The sequence below is a fragment of the Dendrobium catenatum genome, unplaced genomic scaffold (genome assembly GCF_001605985.2).
Source record: "Dendrobium catenatum unplaced genomic scaffold, ASM160598v2 fragScaff_scaffold_506, whole genome shotgun sequence".
Lineage (NCBI taxonomy): Eukaryota > Viridiplantae > Streptophyta > Magnoliopsida > Asparagales > Orchidaceae > Dendrobium > Dendrobium catenatum.
This window is the reverse complement of record NW_021318968.1, coordinates 1,025,749-1,040,765: the sequence shown is the minus strand read 5'-3', so window position 1 is coordinate 1,040,765 and position 15,017 is coordinate 1,025,749. Positions and strand designations below refer to the sequence as shown.

At 33.0% G+C, this 15,017-nt stretch overlaps 2 protein-coding genes across 2 annotated transcripts; one reads left to right on the top strand and one right to left on the bottom strand.

The window, feature by feature from the left end:
* The first annotated feature begins 1,180 nt into the window (after nucleotides 1-1,180).
* Nucleotides 1,181-3,347, top strand: LOC110107754. The gene is made up of 5 exons (XM_028694571.1): nucleotides 1,181-1,511; nucleotides 1,641-1,712; nucleotides 2,548-2,624; nucleotides 3,018-3,168; nucleotides 3,240-3,347. Exons 1-5 carry the CDS (start codon nucleotides 1,374-1,376, stop codon nucleotides 3,345-3,347), a joined length of 546 nt encoding a protein of 181 aa, XP_028550404.1. The 5' UTR covers nucleotides 1,181-1,373.
* Nucleotides 3,348-6,452: 3,105 nt separating this feature from the next.
* LOC110107748 (pentatricopeptide repeat-containing protein At3g62470, mitochondrial-like) lies at nucleotides 6,453-15,003 on the bottom strand. The gene is made up of 2 exons (XM_028694598.1): nucleotides 13,005-15,003; nucleotides 6,453-6,748 (listed from the first exon to the last, which is right to left on the bottom strand). The coding sequence occupies exon 1, from the start codon at nucleotides 14,923-14,925 to the stop codon at nucleotides 13,090-13,092; it is 1,836 nt and encodes a 611-aa protein (XP_028550431.1). The 5' UTR covers nucleotides 14,926-15,003; the 3' UTR covers nucleotides 6,453-6,748; nucleotides 13,005-13,089.
* Between the last annotated feature and the right edge of the window lie 14 nt (nucleotides 15,004-15,017).

Here is a 15,017-nt window from a genome sequence, read left to right as displayed (position 1 = left end):
TAGGCAATGCTTTAACAAATAACATCAGATGGGTCAAACAATCTTGATGAATTCACCTAAACTTCTTCCACATAAGTTAACATCATCAAACAATGCTCGCACAAATAATCCTGAAAATCTTAAATATTCTGGAAGGATTCTCTCTACCTCTTCCTTAAAGGTTAATGTCATCGAGAAATAATCTAACAAAAAACATCGAATAAGTCAGACGTCTTTGATGGATTTCTCTCAATATCTTTCATACATGTTAACATCATCAAGTAATACTCTGACAGTCGATCTCAAATAGGACATATTTTTAGTGAATTTATCTCAATCTCGTCCATACAGGTTAACATTATCAATCAATGATATGACAAATAATATTGGATAGATCAAACATATTTGTTTGATTTCTCCTGATTACTCTCATGCAATTTAATGTTATCAATCAATTCTCTAGCAAACAACATTGGACATAACAACATTCTTAGTGAATTTTCTCTGCCGCTTCCATAAATGTTAATGTCATCAAGAAACACTCTAAAAAATAACCATGGAAGAGTAAAACATCTTTGATTTATTTCTCCCAACCTCTACCACAAAGCTTAACAATATTGAGTAACGCTATGACAAACAATCTCTGATATGTCAAACAGCTACATTGAATTTATTTCGACTGCTTAGCAGCATCAAGCAATACTTTGGTAAGCAAGTTTGGATAGGTCAAACATTCTTAATAGATTTCTTTTGATCTCTTCTATATAACACTTTGAAGCATCCATCTTCAACCCCTTTTTCAAGGAAAGATTAAAGCCTTTACTCAATTGGTATCATTACTGTATCGATATCATTAATATATAGTTACATTATGCAGCAACTAATTTCTAAAATTATATTACTTGTCATATTTAAAATAAAATAAAAAAAAGAATAATAGTGCACATAATATGATAGCTTTAAATTTTATTTTAATTAAAATTTCATGCCACATGACAATCATCTAATGTACCAATTGTCATCTCTTAATCACATAGACCAATTTAGTATTATAAAAATATATCATATTTCTAATCAATATTTAATGAATCGGTCAAATTTCAAGCCAAGCATCTTTGTATAAAAATAAATTTATTTTAATTTGAATTCAATTAAATTTATAATAAGCAATCCAAATTCCTAAGCTAATTTACACGTATATGATAGGTCAATATTTTGAAGCTTCCTATGAAGTGTGGTCAAATTGCAGGCCTGAGAGGACACGTTCGTCATTTCTTTAAAAGTTGGGGGCATTTAGAAACTGCCTCTGCTTTCCTTATTTAAAGTCGCACGCTTACGTGCAGAAAAGAAGGCAGAAAAGAGGAAGAAAACGGAGCAGAGAGAGAGAGAGAGAGATGGAATTTGGAGATGGTGAGTTTGGATCCTCTTCTTCTTTTTTTTCATCAGTAAACTTCTGTAGAATATGCCTTGAAGAAGAGGATGAGAAGTCCTCAAGCATGGAAACTCCCTGTTCCTGCTCTGGGACTCTCAAGGTAACTAGCATAGACGAAGAGGAAGAAACCCTTTGTTCTTTCAATTGATTAATCAAATTGCTGTACTTTCTATAAAGAAGATTAAGTTCTCTTTAGTATTTTTCCTTAGTTGAGTTTCTTCTTTTTCAGTTTGCTCACAGAAGATGTATACAGAGGTGGTGCGACGAGAAAGGAAATAACGTCTGCGAGATTTGTCTCCAGGTTTGAATCCATATGTATTTAAATTTGAATTCCACGCGCGAAAATTTTCACTGAACTGAATTTTGAATTCTTCAACTGATTTTTCTTGCTGGCAAATTTTCAGCATTTCATCTTTTTGGGATGGAACTTTGTTGGATTTGAGACTTGGCTTGCTGTTCTATTTTTATGCTCTTTGGTCTATTGGATAATATCTTGTTTATATTCTGTCCTTTTTTTCAAATAATTTAAAACGTTATTTTTTTTTTAAATAATGGACATAACAAAGTTTTGTTTTGGAAGTTATATGTGATTTATGATGGTTTCTCAACTGATATTTTGCTTCAAACTTGGCTTCCTCTCTTTCGGAAGTTTGCAAGGCTGAGTTGCTTCAAAGCTTAGAACTTTGACATAGTCATTTACTCGCTTCTTAAGCAACAACCATAGGCATTAATATATATATATATATAGAGAGAGAGAGAGAGAGATCAGTACTAAAGTACATATGTTTGTAAATTTAGATAAAATTAATATGCTCAAATTCGGGAGAAATTATTACGTGCGGAGTCCGGACGTAACTCACATCCAGACTCTAACAAAATGAAGCCACATGGTTTGCACACATCCTGTGTACAACTTGTACATAGGGTGTATATAAAGAAAAATTATACACACCCTGTGTACAAATCAGGTGACTTCATTTAATTGGTGGACGAAAAGCTACGTCTGAACTCTGTACATAATAATTTCTCCAAATTCGGACCGATAGGAAGAGAAAAACTCTATGACCATCAGTGTTATATTTTAAAAAGTCATTGCTATTTTCACTTAATTTATTCTTATTTCATCAATTTTGCAGAAATTTGAGCCTGGCTATGTTGCAACCCTTCCTCCCCCTACTAAGCCCCATTTAGTGGATGTTGTCGTCAGCATAAGGTAATTTTTCTATTATCTGTGCTGTGATTTTCTATATGAAGGATGCTCTCTCTCCTCTCTCATTCACTTTAATTTGAATTACTTTCTTCTCTTTCTCTCTCAACTTTTAATTTGAATTATATTCTTTTTCTCTCTCTACACTTCAGTTTCAATTATTTCCCAAAAATAATGTCCATATCTTCTGTGTCAATTAAATATTTTTTACACCCATTGCTTTCAATCTAGTATTAGTTATATGCTTAAGTAGAAAACCTACTGGAATGGGCACATACCCTAAAGTGGTAGAAGGCTAGATTCCTTGCTTTTTCTTTTTAAGCTCACTTCCACGCCTGCAAAAGTAGCAACAAAAGAATTCACATCAAATGATACTAATAAAGATTGAAAAAATGTCAGAAGAAGCTTGGAGGCGACAAGGCACAACCACCATGAGCCTGAGAGCCATACTGTACTGTTTATCAGAAGCAGCGAAGCTGAAAGAGAATACATTGTGTCATCAGAAGCATACAATCGTAGTGTGACATTGTGCAGATTAATAGTTTTGATGGTGAGTGATTTCTCATATTAAAATTAATATATTTTGATTTTGGAACTAAATAATATAACCTCTTTTTACAGTTTACAATCAGTCTTTTAGTCAGACAAGTCTTTGTTCTGCAATTTGAGAATGCTGAAGACTATGCATTCAATCTAGCAACAGTGAGTATTGTGTATTTTGTTTTCTAACGGAGATTTTGTTTGAGATGGCTTTTTTATTGCTTTTTAAAACAGTTTTATAGTAAAAAAAATTTATTTGTTATACTAAAAGTCAGCTTTAAAAAGCAGTAAGAAAACCGTCCCAAACGAAATCAGAATCTATCAACTAATTTTAAAACTTGAGATCTTATTGTAGGTATTTATTCTGCGATCAGTGGGTATTTTGTTGCCTTTCGGCTTGCTAATGCGTCTGATCACTGTCATCCAGAATGCACAAAAACTTCAGTTTCATGTAAATTTCTTCTCCTAAATTCTGTGAATTTTCTATAGTAAATATTGGCTTCATCCTTACATTTGTTGATTCCATCATCATTCTTATCTCCCAATTTACAATTTGTTATTATTATTAGCAGGACAATGAGGTCTTACAAATCCAGGAAGTGGAAAATGATCTGGAGCAGCAGTAGGAAGGACTTGGATAAAGCTCTTGATAACAAGCCAAACACGTTTACAAAAACATATACACTAGGTAGAAAAAAATAGGGGGAAAATGACCATGATTAAACAATAGAAAAGCTTCACTTTTTTGTTTCTGTCCTTGAACCATTGAGGGCCAAGCCTGGGAGTAAAGTCTCACTGTCCCTGGAAACAAGAAAACCTGAAGAATTGGTTGTTCATTGTAATTTGAAGAATTTCATTATGATTGATTCAAATGCCTACAGTATTAAATCACTTGTTTATCTAACAACTGGAGCTTTTGCTTGATATGTCTTTGCAAAGATGACTGATTTTGAATTAAAGAATCTTTCAAAAGATATCACTGTCATCCAAGCACAAAGCTTAGAATGATCCTTGCACTTAACTTGGATCCAAAGCTACTTACAAAGAAAGAAGAGGGTAAGCAGGCCTAGGAGGGGCAAGCGGAGACTCGAGGAGAGGCAAGCAAAAAAACTTGAAATAAAAGCATTCATTATTCTTAAAGATAAATAAAGGTACAAATAAAAGGAAAATGCATAAATAGCTGAATAAAAGGTAAATATATAATGTCATGATGATGTCCATTACTTATGATTACAACAAATAAAATCTAACACAAAAATTCCAAATAATGCAACTAAATTATTTCTTTGCCATGCTAGATTTACTAAATGGTGTTAAATTGATTGTTATGTTACCCAAAGGAGGGAGAAGCTAACCCATGAAGAGTTAGAAAGGCGGTACTAATTAACTGTAAGATGTACGATGAAGCGATTGATTCTTGTATCATTTAACAAAGAACAATCTCCCCAACAAATAAGGTATTGTCGGGACCATGACAAAGCCAAAATAACCTTAGGCAAGCTTGTACAAACATGTTATAGCATAATTTTGGGGCTCAAAAGTTCCCCAATATAGCAAAAAATCTTCAATATTAAAAATAAGGCTAATCACCTATCAAACATCAAATTTTAAAAAAAAAAATTTATTTGAACTACCTTCCTAATAATTTGATAAGGATCATATGCCCTTGTTACTCCCATGAGCCTATGAAACTTAATAACTTACTTTGATTATACTAATTAATATTTATGAATGAGTATAAAATCACTAGAGACAACAACCAAGGATGTAAAAAATGGACAATCATTTACAAGGGATTGAGGAAAGATAGGCATTGTTTTTCCATTTTTGACAAATGTTAAAAACTCAGTAAAATATGAATATTGTCTAACACTATAATATATATATATATATATATATATAATTTTATTTTTGAAATTGAAGAATTGGCTAAATTGTATATACAATCCAAGAGATGATATATTTGTACATATGATGAGTAATCATACATAAGATCATGATTACTATGGTTGTTGGAATTCAAAAACTACCAATTGGAAAAATAATTGGTGCAAAAATTTGTAGCAGCCTCATGTAGATTTCCTACTCGTCAAAATCACCTTGTTGAAATGATACTAGTAGATGCAATCAATATCTTGAATGAGCTGTAATAGGTATAACTCTATATAAAAAATAATTTGCCAAAATATTTTTGAGCTAATTTTACATACGATATATTTATGCAAATTATAAAATAAAAAACTGTAGAAAATTTTCCTTTGCAACTATTAGTGGCTACATGGTATTTTGGCATTCATTTGGCAACTAAAAACCTATAAATACTCGCTAATTTCAAGGGGAAAACACAATAATTCATCAAATATTTCTATACATGCAATTTGTGAAGGAAAGAGTAATGGAATTCTTGTGCAGGAGATCAAACCACTATATCAATATGCATTCTCTATTTACTTTAATTCTTGCATTTTTACTTATTTACAACTTAAATAATTGTTTTATTTTCATTCCTCAATAACCACACACTTAACTCTTGGAATTTCATGGTTTGAAGAACATCTTCAAAACCTGCATCCATTTCAAGTTCTGGAAGGCTTGGATGTCAATATTTGGCAATCCCTTAAAATGAAAAAAGAAAAGTTTGGTAGAAACAAGATTAAAAAAAACCCACCAAGATTGTCGAAAGAATAGCAATTGATATGCCACTTAGTGAATGGACGCCTGATGAGATAAATCTCGATCAATTGAATGCAAAATCCATTGCTTTTTTTCTCTTCATTTGTGCACTTAAATTCAACAATTATCTATAAGTGTCTCTGCTCAAAACTTGCAAGGAGATATGGATTAGTTTGTTTGTCACATATGAAAGAGATAATAAAGTTCTCCAATTCATATTGACATGCTAGTTCATAAATATTAAATATTCTACATGAGACCTGAAAGTCAATATCAAAAATGTAAAATAGGTTTACTACAAACATAACTGATTGAAAATCTATTAGTAAAGCGTACTCCAACCAAGAGAAAGCAAGGAAGGCTCTTATGAGCCTTGCTAAAGCCACCGTAATCACGAAAGCCCAAGATATCTCTACTTGTTTACTCGATCTTCTACTTGTCGTCACTTACGAATATAATTTGGACAAGAGAAATAAAGATAAGAACAAAAGAATGCAAAGGCTCTAGCACTCAAACCTCCAGAGTCCAAAGAAATTGAGAAAGAAGAAAATTTTAAGTGATGAGGAAATAAAACCAATGATAAAAAGATTCAAATCTTATCTCGAGAACAAAAAAAAAATGGAAGTGGCAAGATGAGAAGAAGCCATCATATGATAGAGGTAAGTCTAGTTCCTGTTAAAACTGAGAATTTGAGAGGGAAAAGCTTGAAATTATTCATTACAATATTCCCTATTTATAGATCTATACAAGATATCCTAATGAGGAGATAATGAATTGCAGAATTAATACATAAATAATACATAAAAAATCTTTCCTAAATTCGTCCCCTAATTATGGCGTGATCCATGAGAGTATCCCACGGATTGATCTTTGTGTCCGTCGGATCCTTTGCACTGGGAACGGCTGGATTTCGACAGCTGGATTTCAACAGTTCCAATATTGATAAAGAGAAGGATAATATTATTTGTTATGATTGCAAAAAGTTAGGAAGCTTATAATAGGATTGTGCAAAACTTGAAGAAGATAAGAAGTAGAGAAGAAAGATAACAAAGAAGACTCAAAATATTATTTGGGTCAACTCAAATTCAAAGTCAACTTCAAGTCAATTAGAAAATGAAAAGCGTAATGTATGCTTCAAAGCCAAAGACGGTATTGAAGAAGTCCTAAAAAAGGATATGCAATAATGAATTTATTTATTAATAATTGGAAAATATGCTAGAAGAAATGAACGATAGTTTTACAAAACTAAAAAAAATCAATTTACAGGAGTATGCTAGTTTACAAATTAGAAGAATGTTTTGTAATGCAAGTTTTGACTTTGATGCTATACACGAAAAAAATGATATGAAAGTTGGGGAATATTTGAAATTCGAAAGAGAATAAGCTATTTTAAAAGCTATAATGAATTTCTAAAATTCACAAGCAAAATCTTCATACAAGACATGGGATCTTAAACCATTGCACAAACAAGAAAACTTCATTTTAAATAGCAAGTCAATGTTCAATGTTATTATTGTTACAAATTTGGATATATATTTCCTATGTGCAATTTGAGAAAATATCATGAGTAAGGATTTATTTGGTTACCAAAACACACACCTACAAGCTACAAAGCATGCACATTTTATTAATGTAAAAGGATCCAACTTATTGTAGAATCTTAAATAAAATAAGCATGTAATTTTTCTTTACAGGTATTCCTTCACAATAAAACTAATTGATGCGTGTGATACCTAAATAGTGATTGCTCAAATCATGACATAAAATTTAATCATATTAATAATGTTAGCACCGAGAGTTGTAAGAAGAATAATGTTTCAGAATAATAAATAAATAAATTATTGGTTTAAGTAATGTCATTAAATTTTCATTTTCTATTGAAAAGACCCTAATAGCAGAAAGTTTAACGCATAATCTATTAAGAATTAGCCTACTTTATAACAAAGGTTTTAACATTATATTTTGTCTTCAAAATGTCTTTTAAAGTTTAATGATAAGGGTTATTTTAGAAGGCTTTAGACATGAGAATATTTATTTTCTTGAGTTTTGACATTGATAGTTTGTATAGTAATGGTATGTAATTGAAAAGCACTTGAAGTGATTCTTTGTTTTTTGGTTGACGGTGATCTAGAAAGATTTGAAAAGCTTAAAATTAAAGAGAATAAAAATGACTAATAATTTACCTAAGGATTGGAAGTATTGTAACAGTCACCCTAATGAATAAATTTTTGGAGATCTATCACAAGGTATTATGTCAAGAAACCTTCTTAGAAGTGAAATGAATCACACCACCTTTATATCAGAAGTAGAACCTAAAGATGTTATAGAAGCTTTTTAGGATGAATATTGGATGATTGCTAGGCAATATGAACTCAATCGATTTGTTAAAATGGTGTATAAGAAATGATTGTTAGACCAAAAAATCAATGTGTTGTTGGAACTAAATGGGTTTTCAGAAATAAATTAAATTATCAAGATTTATTTCTAAGAATAAGATGGAATTAGTAGCTCAGGGGTTTAGCTAAATAACATAAATAGACTTTAATAAGACACCTTTGCCTCAATAACTAGGTTGGGAACCATTATAATTCTCCTAACATATGGATGTTTGAAGTATTTTTCTCAATGTCATAATTAAGTAAGACATGTTCATAGAATAGCCCCTAGATTCATGGTCCTTGATCATCTTAATCACATCTATAAACTAATGAAGGCACTATATTGGCTCAAACAAGCACACAGAGTATGAATTTAATGCCTTGGTATGTCTTCCTTAAACCATGAATATATGAAGGGGAGAGTAGACGCCACTTTACTCTTTAGAAGAACCTATAAAGACTTCCTTGTCATCAAAATCTATGTGAATGACATTATCCTTGGTGTATTTGATGAATTTTAGGGCAATGAATCCTACAAATACATGATCAATGAATTTGAGATGAGAAAAATAAGCAAACTCAGCTTCTTAGGGCTTTAAGTGAAGCAAGAGAAGAATGACACCTTTCTTAATCAAACTAGGTATACTAAAGAACTCCTCAAGAAGCTTGACAAGGAGAGATTCAAGTCCATAGGAACCCCCATGAACCTCTTTAGCAAACTAGCGAAGGATTCCTACTGGAAAAATCCTAAATGTTTAACTAAATCAAAAGCATGATAAATTCATTATTATACCTTACTACAACCAAACCCAACATCATGTTTAGTATTTGCATGTGTGCAAGCTTTTACACAAAATCTAAATAATCATATCTTCTCACATTAAAACACATTTTTAAATATATTCTTAGTACATTTAATCTTGGAATTTATTATCCTTGGAATTTATTATGCCTAATCTTGGAATTTATTATCCTTGGAATGATGAAATATATTGCAACAAAAAGTTATGTTGCACAAGTACTTAGTTTATGCAATAACTACTATATTATGGAATGCACTTAGAACACATCCACATCAAATGAGATAATATAAGCATAATATACTTATAAAAATCCTATACATGACTCACATACTAAACACAAAGATTAGGCATCATTCATTAGGGGTCATGCAACTTGAGATGCAATAGATATTAAATTTATTAGCACTAATAATCAACTAGAAATTATTTTCACGAAACTATCAACAAATGTTACATTTTGTACAACTAGAAACACACGATCCATGCTTAAAATATCATGATTATTTATTCTTAATTTTTTTTTTTTGTCATACATATGATCCTTCCTCATACATACAAGCTATCTCTTGGGTCAAGGGCACATATGATAGTCCAAACAATTAAATTCCTGGATCATGCCTTTCATCCTTATCATATGTATTATAATTCATTATCTATGGTGGAAGGGGAAAGAGTAATCTAAGTGCACGAATTGTATCATAAAAACAATCGGTCACTAAAATAATCATATTTCAATTATCATCAATCAATAGCAATTAGTTACAAATTAAGGATCGCAATTTATAAAAATAGGCAACAAAAATAAGACTGATTGCTTCAAGGAAAATATGATCATATATAATCATAACAAGCATTCAAATTAAATATATATTTTTATCCAAGTAAATAATAAAAAAAAAAACTAATAAGAAAATATAAATTTAAAAAAAATGAGAAATTCAATCCCAAATGGAAACAATCCTAAAATGGCTTGAAAATGATAGTTCAAACCTATTGAGACCTAGTTTATTTTTATAATTAGCCTATAACATTTGGACTTTTGTGAACATATCTAGCCCATTTAAAGGCTAACACTACATCACCTACCCCAAGGTTTAAAGAACTCTCTTAGAGAGTTAAGATATAAGTAGTCATCCAAGAGTTTAGAGGCTAGCTTTTACATTTCCTCCTTGGTTACCAAAGTATCATTTGAATAAGATTTGCTTTTCAACCTAATTGAAAATTTGTGATCAACACTTTTTTTCAAGTGTCACTTCATTGAAAATGATATTTTCAATATTCTAAATGGTGAGACGAAATTAGAATGATGAGATATGTTAAAACAATAGTTGTGCTAGAAATCCCTCCCTTAAAAGAATCAACAAATAATTTCTATATTCAAATATTTCTCATGATACAATATATCTTCAATATTGAAAATACTGTTAATAAATATATTAAGAGACAAATAAAAAAATAGGTAGTGGAACTGATTTCCTACGAATTTTGAAATGCTGTTTCTTATATTTCATTTATGCAAAGAATTCAAGATGTATATGAATCATGACAAAGTGACCATCATAATACTCAGGCAATTTTTTTAACATTTACAAAGTCAGAATAATTTTTATGCAATTTAATTTATTTTCTAATCTCATCATGTAAATAATATATTTGATGATGATAGCAAAATCAAAATTGCATGCAATGGTCAAAGGGAAAAATCATTAATTATGTTTTGCTCGTCGATTTACATATAATGTTATTTTATGCAAATTCATTAGTAGAAGATGTGTATCTCAATTAACCAAGCTTTTCCAACTAAACATATTAATAGATTCCAAGATTTCTACTTACTATAATGTCTTGACCATTTGTTTGGGGTTGGGGGGGAGCTGATAAAAACCTAAGGGTGATATCTAATAATTTTATAAGGTATTACATAAATAAGAATCAAATATAACATCTCTATAAAAAAAAAACTATAATCTTTGAAAGCTTATGTAAATTTACTATTTCTGTATAGAAAGTGTTGCTACATAAGATTCATTTGTAGACTTGTAGTCTTAGTGCATCAAATAAAGTGTGTCATCTTAGAAAAAATACTACCACCAGTATATTATTATAGTCACGAAAAGTACAAGATAATCCTAGCACAAAATTCACAACATACACCCTAGAAGTCAACGGAAGAAAAAAACAAAAGTATACATAACATGCTCAATAATTTTACCCATTTAGTATGTACACAAATAACTACCAATCATAACAATATTCTTTCTTAATGAAGGCTAATAAAGTTAATATTCAATAAAATGTATAATTTTATCTAAACCAACATGGTGTAAAATGCCACCAGAATTTATTGCCTATCTTGAAGAGAGGTCTACCAACTTTATAATGATGTCCAACTCAAATAATATAAGAAACAAACGACAAATATGACATCCTTCTGAATGTGAAAATTTAAGTGAAAGTTAAGACAAATTACATACTCTCTTATATTCTATCACAAACATGCATGTTAATGTAGATGTAAGTTAAAGAGAAAACAACCCCATAATAATGCATTTGTTGATTAATTGTGAATGCCAATTGTCTTGTTCAAGATAAATATGTAATCTTGAAGGTGTCTAATATATTGGTTTATTGTGAACACAAGTTGTCTTTTTTTCAAATCATGTAAGTAGCAGAACAGAAATAATAACATATCCTTGTGATAATGAGAATCAAATGACAGTCGAAACGAGTTATATGCACGTCTTGTATTCTATCACAATCATGCACATTAATATACACAGAAGTTATGCATAAAGAAACTTATAAGGTTATAATAATGCAATCGTTGGTTTATCGATAATAACAGTTGAATTTTTCAAGATAAAGGTGTAATCTTCAAGCATTCAATCTACTTGACATATATATTACTCTATCTTTTGAATATTAATATATTTCAAGGTCTGATGATCAAAAATAACTTTGGAAGCAAGCAATGTTGCCCATATTTAAAAACATGAGTGAGAGCATAAAATTTTCTATCTCAAATATAGTACCTTTGGGCTTTGTTTAACATCATTCAACTTCTCACTCAAGTAAATTCAAGCTGGTTTTTTGTGGGACTTGATTTTGAGGGCTTTAGGTGTTTATTTCAAGTAGCTTTATTTCCCTCACACATACTCGTAAAGAATAAGACATTCAAGTTCTTGTTCTGTCACTTTAGCTAATAAAATGAAAAGGGAAGAAGCCAAGGCTGCTCTCACTCAAACAGATTGCTTTTATTCTTCTTCTTCTTTTTTTCTCAATTTCTACATCTATCATTCTCTCTCAAGCTTTCTTCTCAATTTACCTTGCTCAAATTATTTCTCTCTCGCTTTGATTTTCGATGTCAATAGAATTGAAATATTCACGCACCTCTATAAGTGACTCCTTCCTTTGGAGTCTCACTTCTGATGAATTAAGATATTATTATTATTATTTACTTTCCTTAGCCTCCTTCCTCTCCAAGATTCTAGTTATCAAAATAGAAAGCCAAGCCTTCCCAAATGGCCCCATAAACTGGGCTCTTACTCACTATGGTTACCATTTCACTATGGTGCTAATGATTGAGGTTACTCACCATGATAACTACAATGTGATAGCTGCATATGATAGCTAAGCTACTATGGCTAGTCTATAGTTGTTTTTCCTACAGTTGCTAAGATGCAGTTTAAGGAATCATTCCACTAAGAGAGATCGGGAAAATATCTTTGGCTTATATTTACCTCACGCCTGAGCCTTCAGTAGACTATAAAGCACATCTGGGTTAACTCTTCAAGCAGACTCATATCAATTGTGGGACAGTATAAAATGCATTGCCCTTGCTAAAAATACAAACTTTCAACTAACAGAATGATTGCAATTGTGAGAAGAAAGATGATTTGGCAATAATATAAACCCAAACACGGCTCAAATGCTGATTAGCATCTAAAGCATAATAAAAGAATAGATTTTCAAAGTATGCATATCTAAAATACCTTTGAAACTACATTACAATAAATACAGAATGTCAGCAGGGGCAATGAGGCATTCAAATATCTTAAGGAATGACTGCAAAATAACTCAGAAAAGCCTCCGCCCAGATTGATTAGGTCCTCTCCTTTTAACTCTCTTCTTCATTCTCTCAGACCAATGGTTTAATATGTTTGATGCATCGAACTTCCCTGTGAAACTCATCTTTTGCGCAAGCTCGCTTAGCACATCAGGTCTCCCAGACCTAGAGAAATCGGCGGCCAACTTATTATAGTCCACCTGGGGTACACTCATCCCCTTGTTAATCATCTCCTCTATGTACTTATATGCCTCTTCAGGCCTTCCATGGCGTATATGTCCGCCAATAAATACTGTAAAAGAATTGACATCAGGACAAATCCCCTTGCCCAACATTTCCTCCCAAACTGCAGAACCCATCTTGTAATTATTCCCATGGAAGTAAGACTTCATCAACATATTGTAAGTGTGAAGTGTAGGCTCAAACCCATTTTTTATCATCTTCTTGTATATTCTTACAGCATCATCTGGCATGTTCCGATTGGTCATCAGCTTTATCAGAGCATTATAAGTTCGAGCATCTGGCGGGCATCCCTTCTGACTCATCTCTGCAAGCAAGCTTGAAACTTTATCCATCTGCCGAGCATTTCCAAACCCAACTATTAAGCATGTGTAGGTCGCAACATCTGGTGAGCAACAGGCAGCCAGCATTTCATCAAAGCAACTAACAGCTTGTTCCATTTTTCCAGCCTTACAGAGATGCTGAATTAAAATAGTATAAGTTCGGGTATTTGGCCTAGGGCCTTTTGCCTTCATGAGCTCGAACAGCTTGATCCCCTCGGACCTCCGGTTCCCTCGAATCAAGCCTTCAAGCATTGTATTGTGGGCGACAATGTCAGGCTTGAATCCGCTATCAAGTATCTCATTCCATACCCTCCCAGCTTCGACCAAGTTTTTAATCTTACAGAAACCATAAAGAAGCGCAGTATAAGTGCGAAGATCAGGGTGATACTGATCCTTCATTTTTTGTAACAGTTGATGTGCTTCTTTCCCGAGCTTGGCTTTTGAAAGAGCATCAATCAAGCAGTTGAAAGTATCCAATCCGACATGGAAATCATACTTCTTTATCAATTTGAAGATGCCTATACACTTCTTCATCTCGCGGGCTGCAGCAAAGGCCTTAACGGAGATCTTGAAGGCGTCCATGGAGAGAAGGCCTTCCTTCCCCATCTCTTGGAGGAGGACTACCATGGTCTCGAACTGCCGAGTCTTGCCGAGGATGCCGAGCATCTTGTTGCACGTAGTTGAGTCGTGCAAGAAGCCCGGCCTGGCTGCAGCCCACCGGAAGAAGCGATAAGCCGGACGATGGGCATGGCGGAAGCGGTCCAGAACAGCGACAACGAAGGAGGTATCGATATGGACATCGAGCTCGTCGAGTACCGCCTCCATGTTGCGATCGGAGGAGAAAAGCTCGTCAATCAACTTGCAAATCCTATCCAAATCATTGGAGTTTGGCGGAAGCAGCGGCGGCAACGAGATCGACTCGTCCGAATCTGAATCGGATTCAGATGAGGAGGAGAAAGACCGAATAGGTTTTAGGAGGAGAGGCAACGGTGGCGGGATATGAGATGCGAGATACGGATGTAGCAGTAAAGTCGGAGCTTGACAGTGAGGATGATGGAGGCGGCAACGAGGATGAGAGACAAGAGCGCGAGGCAAGGGCAAAGGAGGACAACGAGGAGGGAAGGTTCCTCCCGCCTTGCCGCAAGCGGCGAATGGCGGACTTTGTCTGAGGCATCGGAGTGGATCTGGAGAGAACGGGGTGGGGATGCCATGGACATGGGCGGCGGCGGCAGCTAACTGGCGGAGACCGGAGTAGGGATCTGGTTTCCTAAAGATGAAGGCCATTCCAGTGCCATTAGGCCATCTCCGACCGAAAAACTCATTCTCACTCCAAAATGTCTGTAACACTCCGATCGAATTTCATTTTCTAAAGTAAA